A 14,306-nucleotide genomic window follows, 5' to 3' on the forward strand; every position below is an offset into this window, starting at 1 on the left:
TTCTCTTCAACATATTCATTAATGATCTGGTAGAAGGTTTACACAGTAAAATATCGATATTTGCAGATGATACAAAACTATGTAAAGCAGTTAATACAAGAGAAGATAGTATTCTGCTACAGATGGATCTGGATAAGTTGGAAACTTGGGCTGAAAGGTGGCAGATGAGGTTTAACAATGATAAATGTAAGGTTATACACATGGGAAGAGGGAATCAATATCACCATTACACACTGAACGGGAAACCACTGGGTAAATCTGACAGGGAGAAGGACTTGGGGATCCTAGTTAATGATAAACTTACCTGGAGCAGCCAGTGCCAGGCAGCAGCTGCCAAGGCAAACAGGATCATGGGGTGCATTGAAAGAGGTCTGGATACACATGATGAGAGCATTATACTGCCTCTGTACAAATCCCTAGTTAGACCGCACATGGAGTACTGTGTCCAGTTTTGGGCACCGGTGCTCAGGAAGGATATAATGGAACTAGAGAGAGTACAAAGGAGGGCAACAAAATTAATAAAGGGGATGGGAGAACTACAATACCCAGATAGATTAGCGAAATTAGGATTATTTAGTCTAGAAAAAAGACGACTGAGGGGCGATCTAATAACCATGTATAAGTATATAAGGGGACAATACAAATATCTCGCTGAGGATCTGTTTATACCAAGGAAGGTGACGGGCACAAGGGGGCATTCTTTGCGTCTGGAGGAGAGAAGGTTTTTCCACCAACATAGAAGAGGATTCTTTACTGTTAGGGCAGTGAGAATCTGGAATTGCTTGCCTGAGGAGGTGGTGATGGCGAACTCAGTCGAGGGGTTCAAGAGAGGCCTGGATGTCTTCCTGGAGCAGAACAATATTGTATCATACAATTATTAGGTTCTGTAGAAGGACGTAGATCTGGGGATTTATTATGACGGAATATAGGCTGAACTGGATGGACAAATGTCTTTTTTCGGCCTTACTAACTATGTTACTATGTTACTATGTTACTATACACACACCTCCTGGCTGTATACACACACTGTATACACACACACCTCCTGGCTGTATATACACACACCACCTGGCTGATATGTACACACTGTATATACACACACCTCCTGGCTGATATGTACACACTGTATATACACACACCTCCTGACTGATATGTACACACTGTATATACACACACCTCCTGACTGATATGTACACACTGTATATACACACACACCTCCTGGCTGTATATACACACTGTATACACACACACCTCCTGGCTGATATGTACACACTGTATATACACACACCTCCTGGCTGTATACACACTGTATATACACACACACCTCCTGGCTGTATATACACACACCTCCTGACTGATATGTACACACTGTATATACACACACACCTCCTGACTGATATGTACACACTGTATATACACACACATCTCCTGGCTGATATGTACACACTGTATATACACACACACCTCCTGGCTGATATGTAACATAGTAACATAGTAACATAGTTAGTAAGGCCGAAAAAAGACATTTGTCCATCCAGTTCAGCCTATATTCCATCATAATAAATACCCAGATCTACGTCCTTCTACAGAACCTAATAATTGTATGATACAATATTGTTCTGCTCCAGGAAGACATCCAGGCCTCTCTTGAACCCCTCGACTGAGTTCGCCATCACCACCTCCTCAGGCAAGCAATTCCAGATTCTCACTGCCCTAACAGTAAAGAATCCTCTTCTATGTTGGTGGAAAAACCTTCTCTCCTCCAGACGCAAAGAATGCCCCCTTGTGCCCGTCACCTTCCTTGGTAAAAAACAGATCCTCAGCGAGATATTTGTATTGTCCCCTTATATACTTATACATGGTTATTAGATCGCCCCTCAGTCGTCTTTTTTCTAGACTAAATAATCCTAATTTCGCTAATCTATCTGGGTATTGTAGTTCTCCCATCCCCTTTATTAATTTTGTTGCCCTCCTTTGTACTCTCTCTAGTTCCATTATATCCTTCCTGAGCACCGATGCCCAAAACTGGACACAGTACTCCATGTGCGGTCTAACTAGGGATTTGTACAGAGGCAGTATAATGCTCTCATCATGTGTATCCAGACCTCTTTTAATGCACCCCATGATCCTGTTTGCCTTGGCAGCTGCTGCCTGGCACTGGCTGCTCCAGGTAAGTTTATCATTAACTAGGATCCCCAAGTCCTTCTCCCTGTCAGATTTACCCAGTGGTTTCCCGTTCAGTGTGTAATGGTGATATTGATTCCTTCTTCCCATGTGTATAACCTTACATTTATCATTGTTAAACCTCATCTGCCACCTTTCAGCCCAAGTTTCCAACTTATCCAGATCCATCTGTAGCAGAATACTATCTTCTCTTGTATTAACTGCTTTACATAGTTTTGTATCATCTGCAAATATCGATATTTTACTGTGTAAACCTTCTACCAGATCATTAATGAATATGTTGAAGAGAACAGGTCCCAATACTGACCCCTGCGGTCCCCACTGGTCACAGCGACCCAGTTAGAGACTATACCATTTATAACCACCCTCTGCTTTCTATCACTAAGCCAGTTACTAACCCATTTACACACATTTTCCCCCAGACCAAGCATTCTCATTTTGTGTACCAACCTCTTGTGCGGCACGGTATCAAACGCTTTGGAAAAATCGAGATATACCACGTCCAATGACTCACCGTGGTCCAGTCTATAGCTTACCTCTTCATAAAAACTGATTAGATTGGTTTGACAGGAGCGATTTCTCATAAACCCATGCTGATATGGAGTTAAACAGTTATTCTCATTGAGATAATCCAGAATAACATCCCTCAGAAACCCTTCAAATATTTTACCAACAATAGAGGTTAGACTTACTGGCCTATAATTTCCAGGTTCACTTTTAGAGCCCTTTTTGAATATTGGCACCACATTTGCCATGCGCCAGTCCTGCGGAACAGACCCTGTCTCTATAGAGTCCCTAAAAATAAGAAATAATGGTTTATCTATTACATTACTTAGTTCCCTTAGTACTCGTGGGTGTATGCCATCCGGACCCGGAGATTTATCTATTTTAATCTTATTTAGCCGGTTTCGCACCTCTTCTTGGGTTAGATTGGTGACCCTTAATATAGGGTTTTCATTGTTTCTTGGGATTTCACCTAGCATTTCATTTTCCACCGTGAATACCGTGGAGAAGAAGGTGTTTAATATGTTAGCTTTTTCCTCGTCATCTACAACCATTCTTTCCTCACTATTTTTTAAGGGGCCTACATTTTCAGTTTTTATTCTTTTACTATTGATATAGTTGAAGAACAGTTTGGGATTAGTTTTACTCTCCTTAGCAATGTGCTTCTCTGTTTCCTTTTTGGCAGCTTTAATTAGTTTTTTAGATAAAGTATTTTTCTCCCTATAGTTTTTTAGAGCTTCAATGGTACACACTGTATATACACACACACCTCCTGGCTGTATATACACACACCACCTGGCTGATATGTACACACTGTATACACACACCTCCTGGCTGTATATACACACTGTATATACACACACCTCCTGGCTGTATATACACACACCACCTGGCTGATATGTACACACTGTATACACACACCTCCTGGCTGTATATACACACTGTATATACACACACACACCTCCTGGCTGTATACACACACTGTATATACACACACCTCCTGGCTGTATACACACACTGTATACACACACACCTCCTGGCTGTATACACACACACCTCCTGGCTGTATATACACACTGTATATACACACACCTCCTGGCTGTATATACACACACCACCTGGCTGATATGTACACACTGTATACACACACCTCCTGGCTGTATATACACACTGTATATACACACACACACCTCCTGGCTGTATACACACACTGTATATACACACACCTTCTGGCTGTATACACACACTGTATACACACACACCTCCTGGCTGTATACACACACTGTATACACACACACCTCCTGGCTGTATACACACACTGTATACACACACACCTCCTGGCGGTATATACACACACACCTTCTGGCTGTTTGCAGAGATCGGCACGGAGAAGGCTTGTTACCGGGATATGTCTTCATTCCCCGAGACCAAAGCGGAGAAGTACGCCAGCCGCAGCAAGGGGAAGAGATTCCTGCAGTACAACCGGCGCCAGCTGAGCCGCGTCTACCCCAAAGGGCAGCGCCTGGATTCTTCCAACTATGACCCCCTGCCCATGTGGATCTGTGGGAGTCAGCTCGTGGCCCTGAACTTCCAGACCCCCGGTAATCATGGCGCCCTCTGTGGGGAATAGACCAAGGGGCCATAATCAAATATCCTGTATTTAAAGAACACCCCGAGATGCTGAGAGACAGAGCACAGACCCTGACATACTGTACATCATGCCTTACACACACTCCAGCCGCATCCAGAGCTGCAGCGCTATACTGCATATTATACTCCAGTCACATCCAGAGCTGCAGCACAATTCTGTAATTACACTGCTTATTATACTCCAGCCACATCCAGAGCTGCAGCACAATTCTGTATTTATACTCCAGTCACATCCAGAGCTGCAGGCACAATTCTGTAATTACACTGTATATTATACTCCAGCCACATCCAGAGCTGCAGCACAATTCTGTATTTATACTCCAGTCATATCCCGAGCTGCAGGCACAATTCTGTAATTACACTGCATATTATACTCCAGCCACATCCAGAGCTGCAGGCATAATATATTCTTTAGCTCAGTGCAGACTTTGGCCGGCGTCACACTCAGCGTATGCAAATACGGTCTGTATATTACGGCCGTAATACGCTGAAAAGTCCCGAAAATAGTGGTCCGTAGCTCCTCCGTAGGCAGGGTGTGTCAGCGTTTTTTGCGCATGGCATCCTCCGTATGTAATCCGTATGGCATCCGTACTGCGTGTTTTTATCGCAGGCTTGCCAAACCGACATACGGCTATACAAGGGATCCATGTGTTAAAAAAAAATAAAAACATATATACTGTCTATATATATATAGATATATGTCAGTAGACACACATATATATATATTATTCCTTCATACAGCGCGAGATAGCAAAAAGCCGGTAATTCAATTACCGGCTTTTGCTTTCTCCTTCCTAAACCCGACATGATATGAGACATGATTACATACAGTAAACCATCTCATATCACCATTTTTTTTGCATATTCACACTACTAATGTTAGTAGTGTGTCTATGCAAAATTTAGGCGTTCTAGCTCTTAAAATAAAGGGTTAAATGGCGGAAAAAATTGGCGTGGGCTCCCGCGCAATTTTCTCCGCCAGAGTAGTAAAGCCAGTGACTGAGGGCAGATATTAATAGCCTGGAGAGGGTCCACGGTTATTGCCCCCCCCCTGGCTAAAAACACCTGCCCCCAGCCGCCCCAGAAAAGGCACATCTGGAAGATGCGCCTATTCTGGCACTTGGCCACTCTCTTCCCATTCTCGTGTAGCGGTGGGATATGGGGTAATGAAGGGTTAATGTCACCTTGCTATTGTAAGGTGACATTAAGCCTAATTAATAATGGAGAGGCGTCAATTATGACACCTATCCATTATTAATCCAATTGAATGAAAGGGTTAAAAAAAAAAACACACATTATTAAAAATTATTTTAATGAAATAAAAACAAAGGTTGTTGTAATATTTTATTTAACGCCCAATCCAGTCACTGAAGACCCTCGTTCTGTAAAAGAAAAAGCTCCCAGGCTTTCTAGGAAAGTTCCCACGATCTATGAACAGCCAGCAGAGGGCGCCTCTTATGAACTCGAGCCTGGGAGCTTTCTAGGTAAGTTCCCACGATCTATGAACAGCCAGCAGAGGGCGCCTCACCGCAAATGAAGCTAAATATAGATCATTGACCTATATTTAGCTTCATTCCCCGGGGTTTTGCAGCAAGGAGCAGCCTGCATTAGCGGAACTCCTTGCTGCAAAATGTTTTAACCCCTTCAGAAGGATTTACATCGTTGGACGTTACAGATCTGCGGAAGGTAAGGATATTGTTGGTTTATTATGTTTTTTTTGTAACAGAACGAGGGTCTTCAGTGACTGGATTGGGCGTAGAATAAAATACTCCAACAACCATTATTTTTATTTCATTAAAATAATTTTAAATAATGTGTTTGTGTTTTATTTAACCCTTTACTACAATTGGATTAATAATGGATAGGTGTCATAATTGACGCCTCTCCATTATTAATTAGGCTTAATGTCACCTTACAATAGCAAGGTGGCATTAACCCTTCATTACCCCATATCCCACAGCTACACGGGAATGGGAAGAGAGTGGCCAAGTGCCAGAATAGGCGCATCTTCCAGATGTGCCTTTTCTGGGGTGGCTGGGGGCAGGTATTTTTAGCCAGGGAGGGCCAATAACCATGGACCCTGTCCAAGCTATTAATATCTGCCCTCAGTCACTGGCTTTACTACTCTGGCGGAGAAAATTGCGCGGGAGCCCACGCCAATTTTTTCCGCCATTTAACCCTTTATTTTAAGAGCTAGAACGGCCAAATTTTGCAGATACACACTACTGACATTAGTAGTGTGGAATCTGCAAAAAAAATGGTGATATGAGGTTTACTGTATGTAAACCATGTCTCAAATCATGTCGGGTTTTAGGAAGGAGAAAGCAAAAGCCGGTAATTGAATTACCGGCTTTTTGCTATATCGCGGCTGTATGAAGTAAGAATATATATACATATATGTGTCTCACTGACATATAAATATATACCTATTCTATGTGTACATATTTATTCTACCTATTCTACTGTAAGCTGTCAGTGTGATTTTACTGTACACCGCACTGAATTGCCGGCTTTTCTCTGTAACACCGCTGCGTATTTCTCGCAAGTCACACTGCTGGTCCGTGTGTAATCCGTATTTTTGGGGCTTCCATAGACTTTCATTGGCGTTTTATTTGCGCAATACGGTGACAAACGCAGCATGGTGCGATTTTCTACGGCCGTAGAAAGCCGTATAATACTGATCAGTAAAATACGGCAGATAGGAGCAGGGGCATAGAGAATAATTGTGCCGTATTTTTTGCGAGTTTTACGGACGTAGTTTCTGCGCTCTTACGTCCGTAAAACTCGCAAGTGTGACGCCGGCCTTTCTGTGACAGCGGAGCACAAGTCCCAGCCGCCCCGTGTCTCACCTTCTCCCTCCCACAGACAAGCCCATGCAGCTGAACCAGGGGCTCTTCATGCTCGGGGGGCAGAGCGGCTTTGTGCTGCAGCCGGACATCATGAGGGACGATTTCTTTGATCCGTTTGATAAGAGCAGCCTGAAGATTGTGGAGCCGATCACGGTGCAGATCCAGGTGAGTGATCCGGTGTGCAGATCCAGGCGAGGGATCCGGGGTGCAGACCCAGGCGCGGGATCCGGGGTGCAGACCCAGGCGCGGGATCCGGGGTGCAGACCCAGGCGAGGGATCCGGGGTGCAGACCCAGGCGCGGGATCTGGGGTGCAGACCCAGGCGCGGGATCTGGGGTGCAGATCCAGGCGAGGGATCCGGGGTGCAGAGGGGCCCCGGACTTCACAGGGCACATATTATCACATAGGAGGACCATGGGAGGCCCAGCTACACATGATGTCTGGATAAGCTGCACTACTGCAGGGTAAAGTATGGGGGACAGTCGAAGCCTCTGATGAGGCTGCTAAGTCAGGGATCATTGTGCTTCCTTCATAGAGCAGAGCTGCAGTGTAAAGCATAAATGTGCTATGTAATGATAGATGTCGAGATCCTTTTAGTAGCCATGTTTCTGATATTCCAGATTCTGGGGGCCAGGCATCTCCCGAAAAATGGCCGGAGCATCGTGTGTCCGTTCGTCGAAGTGGAGGTCTGCGGATCTGAGTACGACAACAGCAAAAACAAGAGCGACGTCGTAGGTGAGCGCCGCCCATCCCCCACCGCCATACGCACAGAGGCGCCGGGCTCCTGAGATCCAGGGACCACACGGCCTCTGGCTCAGCGGCGCCCCCCAGAGCCGCACTGATGACGTTTTCTCCCTCCACAGCGGATAACGGCCTGAACCCCGTCTGGATGATGAAGGAGTTTGTGTTTGACATCAATAACCCCGAGTTTTCCTTCCTGAGGTTTGTGGTGTATGAGGAGGACATGTTCAGCGACCCCAACTTCCTGGCGCAGGCCACGTTCCCCGTAAAGGCCTTGAAGACGGGTGAGAAACACAGAGAGTGGCGCCATTGTGCCCCTAAATCACCAACCTCCCATTTCTAAAGAGCATTTCTCAGGGCCACGTCCAGGGCCCACCGCTGTGTGACCCCCGAGATCACAAGCATCCCAAAGTGTCCCCTCCAGTGACCCCACAGTAGCTGAATGTATTCACCAATCCACTGTAGTCCTTATTATCTACACATACGGGCGAATCCAGCTCCTCTAGGGCGGAGGAGCCAATGTAATATCAGTGTACTCAAATAATGAAGACATCTGGGCTACATCCGGGAGCAATGGAGGCGAGTGAGGAACCACTGGCGGATAAATGTACAGCGTCATATATAACACACCAGTTATTACTGACAAGGGGGCGGGGTTCACCATTATACATTAGTATCGTCTGGACATTGACGGATCCTTTACTTTCTACTTCCAGGTTATCGGTCTGTTCCTTTACGAAACAGCTACAGTGAGGAGCTGGAGCTCGCCGCCCTGCTGGTGCACATCGAGATCGCCAACGCTAAGGTGCAGTTTTAAAGGGGAGTGTAGCGGGGAAGGAAGGGGGAGTGGGGCGAGGAAGGTAGGGGGAGTGGGGCGAGGAAAGGAGGGGGAGTGGAGCGGGGAAGGAAAGGGGAGTGGGGTGGGACAGGGAGGAGGGGGAGGAAGGGAGGGGGGAGTGGAGCGGGACAGGGAGGGGGGCGAGGAAGGGAGGGGGGCGAGGAAGGGAGAGGGAGTGGGATGGGAGTGGGGCGAGAAAGGGAAGGGGAGTGGGGAAGGAAGGGGGAGTGGGGTGGGACAGGGAGGGGGGAGTGGGGTGGGACAGGGAGGGGGGAGTGGGGTGGGACAGGGAGGGGGGCAAGGAAGGGAGAGGGAGAGGGGTGGGGAAGAGAGGATGATTGCGGCGGGGACATGGCAAGAGGAGGAGTGGGACGGGAAAGGGGAGTGGGGCAGGATAGGGGAGTGAGGTGAGGAAGGGAGGGGGAGAGGAAGGGAGGGGGATTGGGGTGGGACATGGAGGAGGGCGAGGAATGGATTTGGAGTGGGGCGAGGAAGGGAGGGGGAGTGGAGCGGGACAGGGAGGGGGGCAAGGAAGGGAGTGGGATGGGGAAGGGAGGATTGCGGCGGGGACATGACAAAAGTGGGAGTGGCGGCGGGGATGGAGAGTGGGGACGAGAGGGGAAGCCACGAAGAGGGAGTGAGATGGGATAGGGGATTGGGGCAGGGACTGTGGCGGAGAAGGGAGGGTGAGAGCAGCATGGAAGAGAGGGGGAGCGGGGATGGGGACAGGATGGGGGAGTGGGATGGAGAAGGGAGGGTGAATGCAACTTGGAGGGGACGAGAGGGGGAGCGGGGACGGGGGAGTGGGCAGGGACTGGGACAGGGAGGGAGCGAGGATCGGGGAGTGGGACAGGGAACGGGTGGAGTGAGTGGGGTCAGGGAGGGTGAGTGCGATGGGGAGCGGGGAGAGGACGAGAGGGGGAGCAGGGCTCTGATGAGAGGGGGGAGTGGGGACTGGTCGAGAAGGGGAGAGGGGACAGGATGAGAGGGGGAGTGGGCTGATGAAAGGGGACTGGGGCGAGGACGGGATGAGAGGGGGGGGGTAAGTGGGAGCGGGGACTGGTCGAGAAGGGGAGAGGGGAACGAGGGGGTATGGAATAGTGAGGTGCTACAGCTCCCTCTAGTGGTGAGCACATGCACACACCCAGGAGCCTTGTTCTGTACTTTTAGCCGCCATTTTTGGCCCCTCATTAACTTTTCTTATCTGGTTGTCTCCGCAGGAGGAGGATGATGAGAATCTCTACACGTCCATCCAGCAGCTGCGGGACCGCGCCAGCGAGTTGTCCAGCCAAGTGTCCAGCTACGAACGCGCCAATAACTGCGACTCGCGCTACCAGCAGCGGCTGGATGAACTGCGCGCCGCTCAGGAGAGGCTGCTGGAGCTCACGGAGGTGCGCAACCGAAAGTAAGTTCCGTCCCCTTCTCATATTAACTCTTTGTGTTTTGCATCTTTTCTCCAGATCTCTAGCTGCAGCCTGCAGTGTAAAGAATGAGATTTCCTTTATGGTCGTCATGGTTACATCTTTGAATAAAACAGATTGCTGTGTATCTGAGCCTGAACGCCACTAGATCACTCACAGCCGTAAATGTAGAATATGAGACTACAACTCTCAGCGTGCGGCTCTGGAGAAATACTGGGAGTCATAGTTGTAACATAGCTAGAGAGCAATGGGCTTCACACACCAGACCTGACATTGTATTTACAGACTCGCATAGATACAGACGGAGCCATGGAAACCAAAGTGCAGACCGCCATGCTTTACACTGCCGCAGGCTGTAAAAAACAACAACGTGATTCTGTTCTGTACTGAGTATATTGTGTAAGTGGATGAGCGCAGGCGCAAATCCCCGCATGGGACTAAAAAATACAGTCAAAAGTTTTAAAATAATAAAATCTATATACAGTGGTAAATCTGCAAAGATTGGAGAGGTCTGTAATTTTTATCGTAGGTTCACTTCACCTGTGAGAGACAGAATCTAAAGGTAAAATCCAGACAATCACATTGTATGATCCTTCTATATTATTTCTAAACTCTCTCTCTTTCGGTGATTACTTTGTATCTCTGTTCATGCTGCACACACACACACACAAAGGATACATCCACGATGTGATCACAAAATACAGTTTAAACATTTTCATAAACCTGCAGTAAGGAAAAATGACCTGCAGGTGGCACCACACTACCCCAAAGCACACTATAGATTGAATTTAGCCAGTGGTTGGTAGAATCAAACTATTATTATGGCAGCGTTTTTCTGATGGTATGGTCACACTGGCCCCATGGTATTCCCTGATGAGCACAACGAAACGCGTCGGGAGAAAGTATCCACCGCTGAACCTGGACAAAGGGTTGTATATACTGACTACATTCATGCGGGTGAGATCTTTCTGAGTTGTAAAATATGCAAATCTTTTGTGTTGCTTCAATCCCCTCCTTAAAAAAAAGAGGGGGGAGAGGTGGGAGATTGACCCCTAAGAGGGTGCACTGACCGAGGTATGATGCTGCATCAATAGGTGACGCCACCCTGGGATTGTTGCTGCTGACATGGTTGACCCCATAGCCCGCTGCATATTGGTCTGGCTGTAGTAGAGGGTCTTATTTGTGGTAAGTAGACGGCCCTGATATTGTTTACAAGGACCCGTGGTGTATATTAGTCACACTCACTGATGTTGGTACAGTATTTCCAGGTGAACGACACCTATATATTCACGGACTGTATAGCCTGTCAATTGAGTTTCTTGACTGTATTAGCGCAACTGCCCTTCTAAGTGGTTCGTTTAGAATAGAGTAATCACATGCTAATGAGACAGCAGGGACTGAATGTTACTTTACTATACGTGTAAAGAACAGACTGTTAGATATAAGTAGGGGTTTTTTCACATATAAAACTACCCTACTCTTTGATGTGAACTCCACAAGTTTTTAGTGTTGTTTGCTTTGAGAGTTATACATTTTATAGATTTACATTAAAGGTTACATTTTAATCCAAAACGCTGATATATAATAATAGTTGGATTCTACCACTGGCTAAATTCAATCTATAGTGTGCTTTGTGGTAGTGTGGTGCCACCTGCAGGTTGTTTTTTCTTACTGCAGGTTTATGAAAATTAATGTTTAAACTGTATTTTGTGATCACATCGTGGATGTGTGGTTTGTTTGGCTTATTTTATTGCTGAAGGGGGAAAGTTTACCTTTCAAATGGTGTATCATGTGTGTGTGTGTGGGTGCATGCAGCATGAACGGAGATACAAAGTAGTCACCGGAAAAGAGTGTTTAGAAATAATATATAAGGATTTGACCAGCTTGATTTTCCTGAAATTGCCTGCGCCCCCGACAACCAATGTGTGAAAATTTTGCATGGGACAACTAGTTGATAAATATTGAAATAGCAATTTATTGCATGAAATAAGTATTTGATCACCGACAAACCAGCAAGAATCCTGGCTTTCACAGACCTGTTAGTTTTTCGTTAAGAAGCCTCCTACTCTGCACTCATTACCTGCACTAATTGTGCCTGTTTGAAGTCCATTACCTGTATAAAAGACACCTGTCCACACACTCAATCTATCATACTCCAACCTCTGGCCAAGACCAAAGAGCTGTCTAAGAACATTAGAGACAAACTTGTAGACCTGCACAAGGTTTGGATGGGCTGCAGGACAATAAATAAGCTGCTTGGTGTGACGGCAACGACTATTAGAAAATGGAAGAAACACAAGATGACTGTCAGTGTTCCTCGTTCTTGGGCTCCATGCAAGATCTCACCTCGTGGGGTAAGGAAGATTATAAAAAAGGTCAGGAACCAGCCCAGAACTACACGGGAGGACCTGGTCAATGACCTGAAGAGAGCTGGGACCACACTATGCCTTCATAGATTAAAATCCTGCAGGACACGCAAGGTCCCCCTGCTCTCGGCAGCACATGACCAGCTCCATTTCAAGTTCACCAATGACCATCTGGATGATTCAGAGGAGGTATGGGAGAAGGTCATGTGGTCAGATGAGACCAAAATAGAACTTTTTGGTATCAAATCCACTGGCCGTGTTTGGAGAAAGAAGAAGGATGAGAACAACCCCAAGAACACCGTCCCAACCGTGAAGCATGGTGGAGGAAACATCATACTTTGGGGGTGCTTTTCTGCAGAGAGGATAGGACGACTGCACCGTATTGAAGGGCGGATGGATGTGTTCATGTATTGCAAAATTTTGGCCAACAACCTCCTTTCTTCAGTAAGAGACTTGAAAATTGGTCGTGGCTGGGTCTTCCAGCATGGCAATGAACCAAAACACACAGCCAGGGCAACTAAGGAGCGGCTCCGTAAGAAGCATTTCAAGATCCTGGAATGGCCTATCCAGAATCCAGACCTGAACCCAATAGAAAAATCTTTGGAGGAGCTGTAACTCAATGTTGCCCAACGACAGCCCCAAAACTTGAAACATCTGAAGATGATCTGTATGGAGGAGGGGGCCAAAATCCCCACTGCAGTAATGTGTGCATACATTTGTCAAGATTCTGTCTCTCACAGGTGAAGTGTACCTACGTTAAAAATTAGAAACCTTTCCATTCATTTTAGGTGAGAAAACATGCAAAGTGGCAGTGTATCAAATACTTATTTCCCCACTGTATATATAATTGTTTAAGAAGTCGCTCCCCCCTTCAAAAACAAAGAAATATAAAAAAAAAAAATCATAATTGGCGTCGTCGTGTCCAAAAACGTCCGATCTAACAAAATGGAAAATTGTTCATAACACCAATAAGACGACAAAAAACCTAAACCTCCATAATTACTGCAACAAAAAGTGATGAAAGCGAAGAGTGAACTGCAAGTGGCATCGGAGCTGCAATATGCGAGCCCCCAACCAGCATTCCACGAACCCCCGCCCAGCGAGCCCCCAACCAGCATTCCACGAACCCCCGCCCAGCGAGCCCCCAACCAGCATTCCACGAACCCCCGCCCAGCGAGCCCCCAACCAGCATTCCACGAACCCCCGCCCAGCGAGCCCCCAACCAGCATTCCACGAACCCCCGCCCAGCGAGCCCCCAACCAGCATTCCACGAACCCCCGCCCAGCGAGCCCCCAACCAGCATTCCACGAACCCCCGCCAAGCGAGCCCCCAACCAGCATTATGCGAACCCCTGGCCAGCATACCACGAGCCCCCAACCAGCATTATGCGAACCCCTGGCCAGCATCACACGAGCCTCCGCCCAGCGAGCTCCCAACCAGCATTATGCGGGCCCCCGCCCAGTGAGCTCCCAACCAGCATTATGCGAGCCCCCAACCAGCATTACATGAACCCCCGCCCAGCGAGCCCCCAACCAGCATTATGCGAACCCCTGACCAGCATCACACGAGCCCCCGCCCAGCGAGCCCCCAACCAGCATTACACAAACCCCCGCTTAGCACTACACAAGCCCCCAACCAGCATTACACGAGCCCACACAGCAGCAGTGCTGAAGCGAGAAACTCCACATCAGGGGTCAATAGTGGGGAGAAGGAACACAGGTAGGCAGGAGAAAAGTTGGACAAGCCGGGTCAGT

General features: G+C 47.3%; 1 protein-coding gene across 2 annotated transcripts in view; it reads left to right on the forward strand.

The window, feature by feature from the left end:
• The window catches only part of LOC138643184 (1-phosphatidylinositol 4,5-bisphosphate phosphodiesterase gamma-1-like), a 180,166-nt gene that overhangs the window by 163,972 nt on the left and 1,888 nt on the right, over positions 1-14,306 (forward strand). For both annotated transcript variants that reach the window (XM_069732017.1, XM_069732016.1), the window contains 6 exons: positions 4,065-4,289; positions 7,204-7,352; positions 7,807-7,921; positions 8,050-8,211; positions 8,644-8,732; positions 9,986-10,170. In XM_069732017.1, coding sequence (XP_069588118.1) covers positions 4,065-4,289; positions 7,204-7,352; positions 7,807-7,921; positions 8,050-8,211; positions 8,644-8,732; positions 9,986-10,170 — 925 coding nt within the window. The remainder of the gene's footprint in view (positions 1-4,064; positions 4,290-7,203; positions 7,353-7,806; positions 7,922-8,049; positions 8,212-8,643; positions 8,733-9,985; positions 10,171-14,306) is intronic.

This window comes from Ranitomeya imitator, chromosome 6, assembly GCF_032444005.1.
Source record: "Ranitomeya imitator isolate aRanImi1 chromosome 6, aRanImi1.pri, whole genome shotgun sequence".
Classification (NCBI taxonomy): Eukaryota; Metazoa; Chordata; class Amphibia; order Anura; family Dendrobatidae; genus Ranitomeya; species Ranitomeya imitator.